General features: G+C 34.0%; 1 protein-coding gene across 11 annotated transcripts in view; it reads left to right on the top strand.

The window, feature by feature from the left end:
• Nucleotides 1-15,513, top strand: part of LOC106874689 (uncharacterized) — a 65,929-nt gene that overhangs the window by 6,765 nt on the left and 43,651 nt on the right. For all 11 annotated transcript variants that reach the window (XR_016238956.1, XR_016238959.1, XR_016238958.1 and 8 more), the window contains exons 2-3: nt 10,036-10,121; nt 13,386-13,537. Coding sequence is in view for 7 of the 11 variants with exons in the window: in XM_089345219.1 (XP_089201345.1) it covers nt 10,038-10,121; nt 13,386-13,537 (236 nt within the window). In the remaining 4 variants the exon portion in view is untranslated. The remainder of the gene's footprint in view (nt 1-10,035; nt 10,122-13,385; nt 13,538-15,513) is intronic.

The following is a 15,513-nucleotide window of genomic DNA, read 5'->3' as shown; positions in this document are numbered from 1 at the left end:
GTACACCATGTCAAAGTGTATATACAGGGTACAGTGCTTATATTGTCATCTAAATTGCACAAAAAATGAAAATAACGCAGACATCTCAATTTAACAGATATATCTACCAAAAATTACATAAAATATCTTGAAATACTAAAGAGTAAATTTATTCAATAAAATCGCCATTGGCTTCAACCATTGCCTCCAGACGACTTCAGAATCTCCTACGACTCATCTGGATGGTCTCCTTGTTTGAGTTGGTGAATGCTGCCATAATCCTTGCATTCAGTTCATCTTTAGTGTTACAAGGAGTTTCGTAAGGGGGACTGGAGCAAAGTGAAATGAAGTGTTTTGCTCAAGAATACAACACACTACCCAGTCAGGGAATCGAACCCATGATCAAGTGATTGGGAGTGCAACATTCTAAGCACTAGGCTACGTGCCTTCACATATTATATATATATATATATATATATATATATATATATATATATATATATATATATATATATATATATATATATATATATATATATATATATATATATATATATATATATATATATATATATATATATATATATATATATATATATATATATATATATATATATATATATATATATATATATATATATATATATATATATATATATATATATATATATATATATATATATATATATATATATATATATATATATATATATATATATATATATATATATATATATATATATATATATATATATATATATATATATATATATATATATATATATATATATATATATATATATATATATATATATATATATATATATATATATATATATATATATATATATGCTTGGCTACTCCGCATTGACAAGGGGCAACACCCTCAAACTAGTCTAGTCTGCAGATGCCAAACCAGCAGGGGGACACTGCTGACCTCCCCTGTTCGAAGGTTATAAAGGACACAGGTTTCGTGTGTCACATAGCTAGCTAGAGGCGATGGCTTCTTGGAGCTAATTCACGGCAGCTTTCGTCCTAATTTTGGGACTGCCATGTTGGCTTGGCGATAACTATTAATTTCCAGTACCGCTGCCGTAGTCTCCTTTAGAGAGACTTAGAAATATTAATAACTCTATTTCTGAAAACCAGTGGATAGATTCCACTGAAATTAGATAAATAACCTTCGAGCAGATAGTCAGCAGCGCCGCCTGGCTAAGGCTTGGCTACTCTGCATTGACAAGGGGCAACACCCTGAAACTAGTCTAGTCTGCAGATGCCAAACCAGCAGGGGGACACTGCTGACCTCCCCTGTTCGAAGGTTATAAAGGACACAGGTTTCGTGTGTCACATAGCTAGCTAGAGGCGATGGCTTCTTGGAGCTAATTCACGGCAGCTTTCGTCCTAATTTTGGGACTGCCATGTTGGCTTGGCGATAACTATTAATTTCCAGTACCGCTGCCGTAGTCTCCTTTAGAGAGACTTAGAAATATTAATAACTATATATATATATATATATATATATATATATATATATATATATATATATATATATATATATATATATATGTATGGTTATGTATCTATATTGTATATACATATACATATAATATATGTAGAAAAGATGTATTATAGATTTATATATGTATAATATATATATATATATATATATATATATATATATATATATATATATATATATATATATATATATATATATATATATATATATATATATATAAAATATATAGTTTTAGGGAAAATAACAAGTTTCAAGTTTCAAATAGTAGAAAATCTTTAGGAAAGTAAAAAACAGTACTTATCCAAATTTTTCCGTAATTCAAACTGAAAACTAAGACGTTATCTAATAGCTATAGCGTTTTAAGCAAGAGGTCGCGCGAAAATACTACGTTAAAATAGAGAATAGAATACGAAAGCATGAATGAAATAATAATACTTAAATAAATGGATGAAAAATTTAAAATTTATATAACTAACAACATAAAAAGAACAAAAAACTATAGTTATCTTATAAAACATATTAATAAATATTAAATTCTAATATATAATAAATAAATAATGAAATAAATTAAAATACTACTATTGATTTAGTCTTATAAAAATCGTAGTGTCATTGTAATATAAAACCTTAAACTTACTAAAATATTAACCTACCAATAAAAACAAAATATAACTACTAGAATAATTAAATAGATACCCCAACACACCCCCTAATACATACATACATATATATATACATACACATATATATATATATATATATATATATATATATATATATATATATATATATATATATATATATATATATATATATATATATATATATATATATATATATATGTATATATATATATACACTTACATACATATACAAATATACATACTTATATATAAAACATATAAACATATATACATACGAATATACAAAATAATATACGTATATACACACAACATACACACATATATACACATATACACTAATAAAAGCATATACATAAATAAAAACATACATACACATATATACATAAATACACACATATATATATACATACATAATAACACATATAGACCGAAACATACACACTACCATATATATATATATATATACATAAATATATATCTACACATACACACATGTACCTACCTAAACATACATATAAAAACAAATACACTCATACACACATATAATAAATAAAGAATAGTATATATAAATACACACTCACCCTCCCATGCTCTCAAATATACATATTATATAGATACACATATACATACATATAAAAATACAAATATAAAATATACACACATATATACACAGAAAAAACATACATATACATATATATATATATATATATATATATATATATATATATATATATATATATATACATATACATATACATAAATATATATATATACACTTATATATATATATGTATATATTTACTAATTTATATAGACAAATTACACACACTCACATATATACTTATACCCATATATATACATATATATACACATTTACATAAGTACATACATAAATATACATATACATATACACAAAAATACTCATAACTATATATATAAAAAATATACACACAAATAAAATTTCACTCAAATAAATATATAAATAAGGAATATTCTAAAACAAAACTACTCACTCACACACACAATATATATAAATAGACATCTATACTCACAAATATATATCTTTATAAATACATGTAAATACAAATATACACTCAATATACACAAACATATATAAAAAAACAACACATATATATATACACTTAAACCTATATAAATACATACGTAAGCATATATACATACACCTAAAAATATACATACATACTAACGCATATAGACTAAAACACAGACACTCATATATATATACATATACATGCATATACACATACCTATATAAACAAATTTTTTTTTAAATCATTAGCTAAAGTTTTTATATAAATAAAGTAGTTTATGACTACATTTTATTTTTCGTTCATCAAAAGAATTAAGTAAATTATTATCCTTATGAAATAATATCTCTTTAAATTCATTATTACATAAATTACAAAAGTTATTACCTATATGATAGGATTTAGCTTTACAAACTATCTCCCATTTTAAAATATAGTTAATATTTTTAACTTTAAGTTCCCAAATATATTTACTGAGGCCAGTAGAATTAATTAAATTTCTATTCTTAAATGAGTGCATATGTTGAGCTACTCTTAATTTAATTTTATTAGAAGTCGAACCTATATAAATCTTATTTAAATTATAACCATTATGTTTATTTTCATTCAATAATTTCACTACACATTTATACACTACATCTTTCAAATTACATTTATTATTAAAATTACATTTAGCTTTATCTAAACATGCTCAATTAATTATATCCTGGTCAACATTATTATTATTAAAATTAATATTAGAATAATTATTAAATTTAAATTTATAGTACTTATTTAACTTAAATTTATTAAAAGAAGAGATAATATTAGCAACATTATTAGTAGTAGAATAACCTACACCAAAATTATTTTTAGAAAAAATATAATGATATTTTTTATTATCTCTAAGGAATAAATCAATAACTTTTAAAACTTCATTCATAATGTTAGTTTTAACTTGAACGCCGTATGGAATAATTAGCCAGAGTTTGTTCTTATTATAGATATTATTGAATTTATTATTAGTATTATTAAATTTATTATTATCATTAAAAAAATTAAAATAATATTTAAAATTGTTTCCATTAAAATTAAGTTTATGTTTAGGTAATTTATTATTATAAAACCAATTATTCTTATTATTCTTATTATTACCTACGAAGACATTATCATGATTATAAAAGTTATATTTATTAAAAAGGTCATTATTATTATAATTATTATTACTACAATTATAAAAATATTTCGGATTATTAAAAAAAAGTATACTGGGTCCAGTATACTTTAACATGGTCCATCTTGGACTCAGGAATTCCATACCAAGGCCAGCGCTCTAATTGCAAACTTTGCTTGAAGGAGGCGTTCCATATTTTAAAATACAATTCTCCTACGCTACTTAATAGGTATAACGAAGCATTTAGCGCCTGCAATCACCGCTTCTTCCATACATTCAAATTCCATCACAAACACAAATGACCACACAACGTACACCCACAATCCCCATAGGTAACCCCAACCAACTTGATTCACGCTTGTAATTAATACGTATAAGTATATATGTTCCTTTATTAGTTAGCTCTTAGGTTCCCCCACCATCTTCCTTCAAATAAACTCACCTCTATTTATAGAATATTAACACTACTACATTTCTTTCTTATACATTTTCTTCTTTTCATTACTATTTTTCGAACCCCATCAACACCATCACCCCCTACCGGTTCCTTTCTATCCTGACATTGCACACTACTGTAACTGCCTCCCATTCCCACTCCACTTTATCTATTCACACTCCCTTCCTCCACCGATCCATTTATTTTTTTCTCTTGCCTTCTCTCCTGTCCATATATCTGACCTCACAATCACTTACACATCTTCCTCTTTCATCTATTTATAGCCTACTGCTTGCACTACTACCTTCATTTATCCCTTAACTACTTCCTTCCTGTCTTTTGGCTTGATCTCACAGTCCCACACATATCTTCCACTCACTTCGGGCTGTTTTTTAAGTAAATAACGCACAGAGTAAACTGGATACAAAATGAGGTATATCTACCAATATAACTACAATTATCACTGGAAAATACCCACACGGATTCTATACATGGATGTTTACTTTTAGAATGGGACTATACTCCAAGTTCTTTTTCGTCTTTGTTTTTTCTTCTCTGCATCGCTCTCACTTCTTACTGCAAATCTCCTCATGCAGGTTTAATAATTCTTAACTTCTACTATTACCGTCTCCGATGAAGGGATACATTGAATTTTCCATGAAACAGCTCAAGGCATTCTACATAAAATATTTATTTATGCCATTGTTCTCTTTATCTCATTCTTTTTATATATACACACACGCTAATACACGACCCATGTTAAATTCCCCATTTATGCTGCAACCACATCTGGGGCAAAACTAGTCGGTATACAGCACTTACTTAGCATTACCTGTAACATTCGGGTCTGGTTAACTCCTTTACCCATCTTAACCTTTATATGTATATATATATATATATATATATATATATATATATATATATATATATATATATATATATATATATATATATATATATATATATATATATATATATATATATATATATATATGTATGTGTGTGCGTGTATGTGTGATACTATGTGTTCCATGCATGACACTGTTCCATCCAGATTTTGACACTTGAGGTTAATCAGTTTAAACTCCCACCATTTTGAATTCAAATGGGATCCTGTACAGTCAGCAGAGGGCTGTAATAATATAAAAAGCACATCATTAATGAGAGAAACAAGCAGGGGCTTCAACCTGGCACTCCTTTATTTCATCTGTTACATATGTTTCAGTATTTGGTAACGCATTGTATCACACAATAGCTGCAATTGGCAGATGCACCTCATAAGGGAAGCATGCATAAGAAAATACATGCAGTAACCAAAACAAAATACCTGAGAGGTACAAGGCTTGAAAGGAAGGGAGATCAGGAGAAGGTAGGGTGGGAACACGACCTCCAGAAACACAATTGTGGACTGGAGTTGATGAGAATGGGGGTTAAGAATCGACCAGAGTTTGGAGATATAGGCTGTACTTACATGTCCCCTTAAGAGAGGGGAGACAGGCGGGCAAGTAGATAACATATTAGGTGACCAGCAAGAGATATTCTGGGTGCAATAATCAAGCAGCACTGGGGTTTGTGGTGGCACCATTGATAGATGCATCCAACTACATACAAACCTGTGGATATACATTGACACATTAATACACTTGCATCCCCAGCCACTCATGTGCAGTGAGTTGGTGGGTTGGCTGGGGGTGGGGGAATAAGTGGGGGGATTCCTTGAGCAAGACGCTTTATTTCACGTTGCTCCAGTCCACTCAGTTAGCAAAAATGAATTGTGCCTGTATTTCAAATGGTCAGCCTTGTCATATGCTGAATCACCCTGAGAACTACATTAGGGGTACATGGGTCTGTGGATTCCTCAGCCATTTGCATGTTAATTTCACAAGCGAGCTGTTCCATTGATTGTATCAGCTGGGACTCTTGTCGTCATAACCAATGGAGTGCTCCGATATGTATATACTTCTACACACACACATATATATATAATGCACACACACATATATATATATATGGGAGAATTTATGGGAAAAAAACAACAACAGACGAGGACAGGTGGTGTAAACAACAAAAGGATGTATTAGTTTAACGATACATACATACAGACACACACATATATATTTACATATATATATATATATATATATATATATATATATATATATATATATATATATATGTGTGTGTGTGTACACACACATACACACACACACACACACACACACACACACACATATATATATATATATATATACACACATACACACACACACACACACATGTATATCTGTAGAAAAGGCATGGGTAGAAACTCCATAAGATGTACCCAGTGTAAGCTATGGACACATAAGAGGTGCAGCAATATCAAAGGGAGGCTAACTGGGAAGATATTTTTTTTGTATGTGGCAGATGCACAGGAGCAATAAATACTGAAGATGTGCAGAAAAGAAGATTCCATCATATGCCAGGGGGGAAACTACAAGTAGTTGATAGCTTCCATGATCTAGGTGACTAAGGCAATAGTTAGGGTTTGAGGTGGATGCTCAGAGAGCGTAGCTGCTAGAATAAGAATAACCTGAGCAAAGTTCAGAGAGCTCCTACCTCTACTGGTAATAAAGGGCCTCTCGCTCAGAGTGAAAGGTAGACTGTATGATGCCTTTGTGCAAACTGCAATGCTTACACAGCAGTGAAACATGGGCTGTGACTACTGAGGACATATGTAAGCTTGAAAGAAATGAAGCTAGTATGCTCTGCTGGATGTTTAATGTCAGTGTGCATACACGACAGAGTGTAAGCTCCCTGGGAGAAAAGTTTGAGATAAGAAGCATCAGATGCAGTGTGCAAGAGAGACAACTGCACTGGTATGATTATGTGTTGCGTATGGATGAGGACAGCTGCGTGAAGAAGTGTCACACTGTAACAGTGGAGGGAACCTGTGGATGAGGTAGACCCAGGAAGACATGGGATGAGGCAGTGAAGCATGACCTGTGAATGTTGGGCCTCACAGAGGCAATGACAAGTGACCGAGAGCTTTGGAGATATGCTATGCTGTACAAGCCATGTGAGATCATAGCTGTGGCCGATACCAGTGTTGTATAACTGGCTCATTTGAAAGTTCCTATCAATCATCGGGCAATATGCTGTGCTTGTGAAGTCCTGTTGAACCAAGTGAAATCCTAGTTGTGGCTGATGCTAGTACTGCCTGACAGACACCCATGCTGGTGGCATGTAAAAAGCGCCGTATGAGCGTGACCGAGGCTGGTGCCGCCTGACTGGCACTTGTTGCCGCTGGCATGTAAAAAGCACCATTTGAGTGTTGTTGATGCCAGTGCCGCCTGACTGGCTTCCATGCTGGTGGCATGTAAAAAGCACCTACTACACTCCTGGAGTGGTTGGCATTAAAAAGGGCATCCATCTGTAGATATCTTACCAAATCAGATTGGAGCTTGGCTTGCCAATCTTCAGTCAAACCGTCCAACTCATACCAGCATGGAAAGTGGATGTTAAAGCGATGATGATGATATATGTATAAAACTACTTACATGACTCTTCTTCCCTCTCTCCCTCTATCTCTAAGATATATAAATATATTTCACATGGTCACGTGATTGACTAGATTATCAGATGATGTTACACATCCCTAGTCACAATGTGCTTTGCATCATTTCATCTTTCAAACAATGCCAGCAGGCCAATGTCTGTTCCCCCTGATCATAAGACTAGTCTGTTCCCCCTGATCATAAGACTAGTCTGTTCCCCCTGATCATAAGACTAGTCTGTTCCCCCTGATCATAAGACTAGTCTGTTCCCCCTGATCATAAGACTAGTCTGTTCCCCCTGATCATAAGACTAGTCTGTTCCCCCTGATCATAAGACTAGTCTGTTCCCCCTGATCATAAGACTAGTCTGTTCCCCCTGATCATAAGACTAGTCTGTTCCCCCTGATCATAAGACTAGTCTGTTCCCCCTGATCATAAGACTAGTCTGTTCCCCCTGATCATAAGACTAGTCTGTTCCCCCTGATCATAAGACTAGTCTGTTCCCCCTGATCATAAGACTAGTCTGTTCCCCCTGATCATAAGACTAGTCTGTTCCCCCTGATCATAAGACTAGTCTGTTCCCCCTGATCATAAGACTAGTCTGTTCCCCCTGATCATAAGACTAGTCTGTTCCCCCTGATCATAAGACTAGTCTGTTCCCCCTGATCATAAGACTAGTCTGTTCCCCCTGATCATAAGACTAGTCTGTTCCCCCTGATCATAAGACTAGTCTGTTCCCCCTGATCATAAGACTAGTCTGTTCCCCCTGATCATAAGACTAGTCTGTTCCCCCTGATCATAAGACTAGTCTGTTCCCCCTGATCATAAGACTAGTCTGTTCCCCCTGATCATAAGACTAGTCTGTTCCCCCTGATCATAAGACTAGTCTGTTCCCCCTGATCATAAGACTAGTCTGTTCCCCCTGATCATAAGACTAGTCTGTTCCCCCTGATCATAAGACTAGTCTGTTCCCCCTGATCATAAGACTAGTCTGTTGCCTGGTGATCCATTTACGACTAAGTGGACTGTAGCAAAGTGAAATGAGGTATATTTGCTCAAGAATACAATTTACTGCTCAGTATGGGAATTGAACCCACAATCTAACCACTGTGAGTACAACACCCTAACCACTGGGCTCCACACCTTCAAACACACACACACACATACACAAACATGTATACATATGCATATACATAGAAGTACATATGTATGTGTATGCATGTATGGCAACCATTTTTACGTCTATTTTCCATGCTAGCATGGGTTAGATGAATATATATTTGATGCATTTTTTACTTCTGGATCCCATTCATGTCCTTAATCCTTACTAGTTGCTCGAGTTAGGGATCTCTTATTCCAATGGTCTATTCATCAACAGGAGAAATGATAACAATCTAATCACCCATAGCTAAGAAATTGTCAGAGACAGCAAATGTAAAGACACACACACACATGCTTGTGTGTGTGTGTGTGTGTGACCAATGAGAATGTGATAAGCACAGCAATGTAGCAAACCAAGAGACACAACACAATGACTGTTGTTAGGTTTATTAGTGTCAAGAAGAACGTTCAGCTATAAATAATACTTGAGATAAGCTGAAGTTTTTAATATTTCTGTCATTTCATGGGAGATTTGAGAAACACAGTCTTCTTTAAATTGCTCTTTACCTCATTTTATAAGTTTTTAAAAACTATCTTACTTTCCTTTTTATTCAAAAGACATGGATGTAGATAAGATTATAAGCAACATTCTAACTGGGGACTTTGAAGATGTCAAACGAATTATTGAAAAACAGCCTGAAAAAGTAAGTTTACTTTATATTGCTTCCTCAATGTTAAATGTTTGTTTATTATTTTATGCACAATATTAAACGTTCCTAAGTAACCACATATATTTGTCCATAATATTTCATTTCTTTCTTTACCTCTTTCTTCTAATCCTCATCATTGTCACTTTTTATAAATATTCAACCAGACATTGAGGCATGCCAGAATTGATAGACTGTGAGTGAGAGAGAAACCCATCCTCACACACTGCAATGGAGTATTCTGGCAGGAAATATTCAGTCCAAGAGATGGGGGACAGATGGATCCTATAGATGAATGGTGACTTTGTCAAGAAATTCTCTTGCCATACACAGTCAAAGGTTTTACCAATGTCAAGGGCTACAACATTTCTTTTGCAGAAGTTGTCAAACATACCAAAACACTGGGGAGTCGCATAGGAATCAGACCCCTGCTTGAACCAGCTTTATAGAACTGTACTGGTGCTCATTGAATAGAGAAAGATACCGAAAGGGACAAAGATGATGTCTGTTTATGACATTTTACTTCATAATTGAAATTCTGGAAGTTAGAATGACTGGCTGGTAGTCAGCAGACAGGACACTATCAGCAAGAATTATAAAACAGGGCTTCTCTAACATAGTAGTACTACCCTTGGGTAGGGATTGTGGAAAATTTTATAAGGACCAAGGAGACAAGAAGGCTATGGTGGTACAAATATATGAAGCTCAATGTGTAGTTGAGTTTGGATGAGAAACTAAAGTGAAGGGGTGATGCATCAGTCACCCATGTCAAGACTAGGACCCAGAGGTAAATTAATCTGATCTTTGAGAAAATTAAAAATGAGGGCTATTGAATCATAGCAAGAAAAGGGGCATTGAAAAACTCTTAGTAAATAAAAAGGGGCCATAATTAAAAATTTTAAGAAGCACTGGTATAGAACCATCATGGTTAAGGAGTGATGGGTGGAATTATTTTTTAAGATCTATAGAGATACTCTTGGTAAGAGACCAGAAAATGTGGCTTCTTTTAATTTGGGAGGGAAGACAGCTGACAAATGATGAAATGCAGAAAAAAACATCCTTTATTTTATTAATGACCATCATACATGTATTTCAATGGTGGGTGAATGTCTGCCAGTTAGTGAAGATAGGTGTTTTCCTCAAGATAAAGTCGATAGTGTTGTTTGTACAGCTGTAATACAGTTGTGTATGAACCACTCACACCTTCTTACATATTGTATGACTACAAACTAAAGTAAGCCCTGATACTGCTGCCTCATTTAGGCTCAAAATTCTGATCACTATTTTCATAATATTTCTTATTTTCTCCATTGTTTCTTTTCTTTTGTGTCTATTTTTCCATAGTTGCACATTTTTAGCTGTGGTTGGTGTCATTCCAAAGTTGTCACAGATATCTAATCACAAATAATTACTTTGTAATACATTCAGTGATTAGCATAAATAGATTTTCAGTCTTTTCCTTGAGCTTATGCATGAACTGAACAGTCTTTCTGAGCCTTTTTCACCCTGATTTACCTGTGCTCTACAGCCAATAGAATGTGGGATATTTCTCTCAAACCTTTCTTGTAGATTTGCTTTTATTCTTTTTCAAGATGATCTCATGTTGCTGTTTCACCAGACATATGACATCTGAAGATCCATGCTTCATTTCAAACATCCTGTTCTTCTCTTGCCGGCTCTTAAAGCTCCTTCATCATTATAGCATTAAATGGAAGCGCTACTACGCCAGACATCAGTGATAACACAGTGTAGAATTTCATGAGTTTTACCAGGGAATATAAAACTAAAATCCTGTCTGACATATTTAGAATCTCCACAATTATTTCTGAGGTTTTGACCCTTTATAGCACTTCACCTGTTCAATTACTTTATACACCATCTTATGGTCTAATCCCTATGGTTGCTTTGTTTAGATGGTTTCTGTTATTTACCTGTGTGTCTCTTATCAGATACCACGTTTGAAATCTTGTCAGTGTTCTCTTCAATTCATAATTGATATCACAGATACCAGTAATAAACTGGAAGATTTTCTCAACTGACTTTTTTCCCCTTCAGTCAGACAAAAGTGAGGTTGTAACTAAGACAGACATCTTATGTTTCATAAGAAAGACTCTTCCATCTACCATGAAACGGTATATTTGTACTGATTTCTCTCGATATTGCTCTGTCCACTTCTATGAAAAGACAGAGAGCACAAGTCATGTAAAGAAAGACACCAATGGTCATCTAAAGTGCATGTCATAGTAAATGGGATAAAACATATAAAGAAAGAAAAGGGAGCAGTAAAAGAACCATAAAAAGGAAAGGGTGCATAGGAACCAGTGTTTCTGAATTACAGAAAGTGTTGTGTTTTTGAAGGTTACAGTGTTCTGACTGCTAACAACCAGTGTAGATAGTTTATTCCATGCCTTGACAATTCTGAGCATAAAATATTGTTTCTGATATCATGGAAACTGGAATGTTTTTTTTATATTTTATAAGCATATCTGAGAGTGGTAAAGATATTAAATTCTAGAAGTAGTCAAAGCTGTTATTGAAAGATGAGGGATAATCTTGTGGGATTCTATCGAGTGAGTTGCTAGAAATGAAAAATTTCTGTGTGTCAATGCATGGAGAAGCAATATATTTAAAAAATGATAAGTGATTTAAAGAGGCTAATTGTATGGTTGTACATCTGTGGACAGCTTCCAGTAGTTTGGTATTCTGAACAAAATGAGCATACCAGATAGGAGACATAACCTATACATATATACATGCATACATATCAGTATATATATAACAAAGTATGGATATAGTAATTTAATTAGGTAACAATGTCTAAGTTAAATGTTTGTGAGAATTTGAAGTTGTAGCTTTGCTGCACTTAGACCAGTGGTAGGACTTGAATGACTGAAACTATACATACATACATACACACACATGCGTGTGTGTTTGTATGTGTGCATATGCATATGAAGGTGAATGGCTCAATGGTTAGGGCATCAGGCTCACAATCAGGAGATAGTGAGTTTGACTCCCAGCCTGGGCTGTGTGTTATATTCTTCAGCAAGGCATTTTATTTCATGCTGCGTACTGGTGTGTGTGTATGTGTGTACATGCATGTGTATGTATGTCTACATCTTTCTTTCTTTCTCTTTCATATTCCTTTCTTTCACTACTGCATCTTCTTTACTCTCTCTTCTCTCCTTTCTCTCTCTTCTTTCCTCCTCTCTCTCTCTCTCCTTTAATATATTTCACATGTTTTCTCTTTCTTCTCTTCAGGTTAACCAAACATCTTCAGCCGGCGTTACATTCCTTATGGCTGCTTGTGAACAAGGCAACGAAAGGTTAATAACCTTATTGGCAGACTCAGGAGCTGATCTCAACATCACTGACACTGATAGGCAGACAGCATTGCATTATGCTGTTAAAAAGTAAGGCTTGAATTAACCAAAATCTTCAGATCTGCTTTTGTTTCGAAATGTCTTGCAATTCCAGACAAATTGAATATCCAAAGATGCCATAATAGTGGCAGTGTGTCACAATGACAACATGATAGTAATAACCAAATAACATCTTTTTCTCATTTTCTCCATCATCCTCCTTATTGAATCACAAAAATCTTTTTCGTTATTTGTTGTCAAAACAGATTATTTTTGCTTTGGAGATATTCTTTGAGATCCAACAATTCTTAAGATTGACCCAGTGTGATTCAGTGTCTTCTCTTCATATTGATTATGGAGCGATCAATCAATTTTTCTCCAAAGAAAATGTTATTTGAGATCTAAAACAAGAAGAAAGATTCTACAATTTGTTTTGGCAGTAAATAATCTGTAAATTTCTTACAAAAATTATTTCTCACCTCCATTTGCAACTTACTCAACACATTTTGAGATGTATTTTGAATTGTGCTTCATAAGGTCTTCTCTGGACAATAAAACATATTTTGAAGTTCTTGTTAGTTTTTATAGCTTCTGCAGTCACAAATCGTTCCGGAATGTTACACACACATCATCATCATCATTGTCGAGCGTTCCTTTTCCATGCTGGCATGGGTAGGAGGGTTTGATAGGAACAGGCAAGTCAGAAGACCACACCAAACACTACTGTCTGCTTAGGTTTGGTTTCTATGGCTAGACGACCTTCCTAACACCAACCACTTCACAGAGTGTACTGGATGCCTTTTACATGCCATCAGAACCAGTGAGGTCACCAATCAATTAATTTGCAAGACAAAGACCTCTCAACTGGTGGAGGAGGTGGGGGTGGGGGAGCTAGTGTTGCGGGAGAGAAAGGTGTCTTGCATTAGAGGAGGGACATGGCTCCTTCAGATGGAGAAGACAGAGGAGGGGAAAGATAGTGAGGATGTGACAGAGAGGGAGCAGGGGCCATACATCCAAGTTACTGGGTGGTGTATAAAGTAGGGTACACTGGGGATTAGGGAGGGTGGTTTGGTGGATTAGTTCACAAGATTTGAAAGGGTGAGTGGGAGCTACATGTGGGGAGCTGATTTAACAAGGGCATATTGTGTGCAGGTAGGAAGCTGGACACGTGAGTGTGAATGGATGGGAAGTGGAATCAGCAATGGTGCTCATGGGTGGATTGTGGGAGAAAGAGGGAGTTGAGAAATGGATATGGATTTTACTTTGCTGGGTGGTTCTTCTCAAGCACACCAAATTGCCAGTGTTTTGTCATCTCCTCTGATCATTTCTCACCACTTCACCCTTTCTGAGTGTGATTCTATTACAATCCTAGAATTGCCACCATGAAATCTGCATTTCAAACTTTCACTTTCCCCACCCAACCCCACTCCCCAATTTCTTAAATTTTCACTTTTTCAAAAAAGATTTTTTGGCAAAATATGCAAAAAATACAGAGATTATGATTCTGGAAAATAATATTTCAAAAATAGAAAATAAATGAACACCCCACCCCACCGTCCTATGACAAGATGTGAAAGTAAAGTGTTAAATCTACTAATGTTTCACGCATGCTTAGAATTATAAAATAGCAGACGCAAAAAGCATCTAAACAGAAAACCTGACTTGTTAGAAACACGTTTCAAAATTTTAATACGAGTTACCAAAGAAAGAATTTTAAAATTTAAATCCACCCCAACTGGAAATCTGCCAAGCTAGAAACAACAGCCAAACCGAGGATCAACTTTCTAAATACGAATTACCATTTTGTTGTGTGTGTGTGTGTGTGTGTGTGTGAGCAAAATATCGAATTTTTACATACCTCTCTTAATTCCAAAAGACCCTGACATGTTGGGGGCAAAATTACAGTATGAGTTATTTCTTTTATTTGGCACACAGGCCATGACACAGAGGGGACAGCACAAGGACACAACAAAACAAAAGGGTTTAGGGGTTGGGGTTACACCTTGGTTAAAAATCAAATATAATGA

The sequence above is a fragment of the Octopus bimaculoides genome, chromosome 29 (assembly GCF_046866305.1).
Source record: "Octopus bimaculoides isolate indiv1 chromosome 29, ASM4686630v1, whole genome shotgun sequence".
Classification (NCBI taxonomy): Eukaryota; Metazoa; Mollusca; class Cephalopoda; order Octopoda; family Octopodidae; genus Octopus; species Octopus bimaculoides.
Note: the sequence above shows the minus strand (reverse complement) of the source record. Positions and strands in the feature narration are given on the sequence as shown.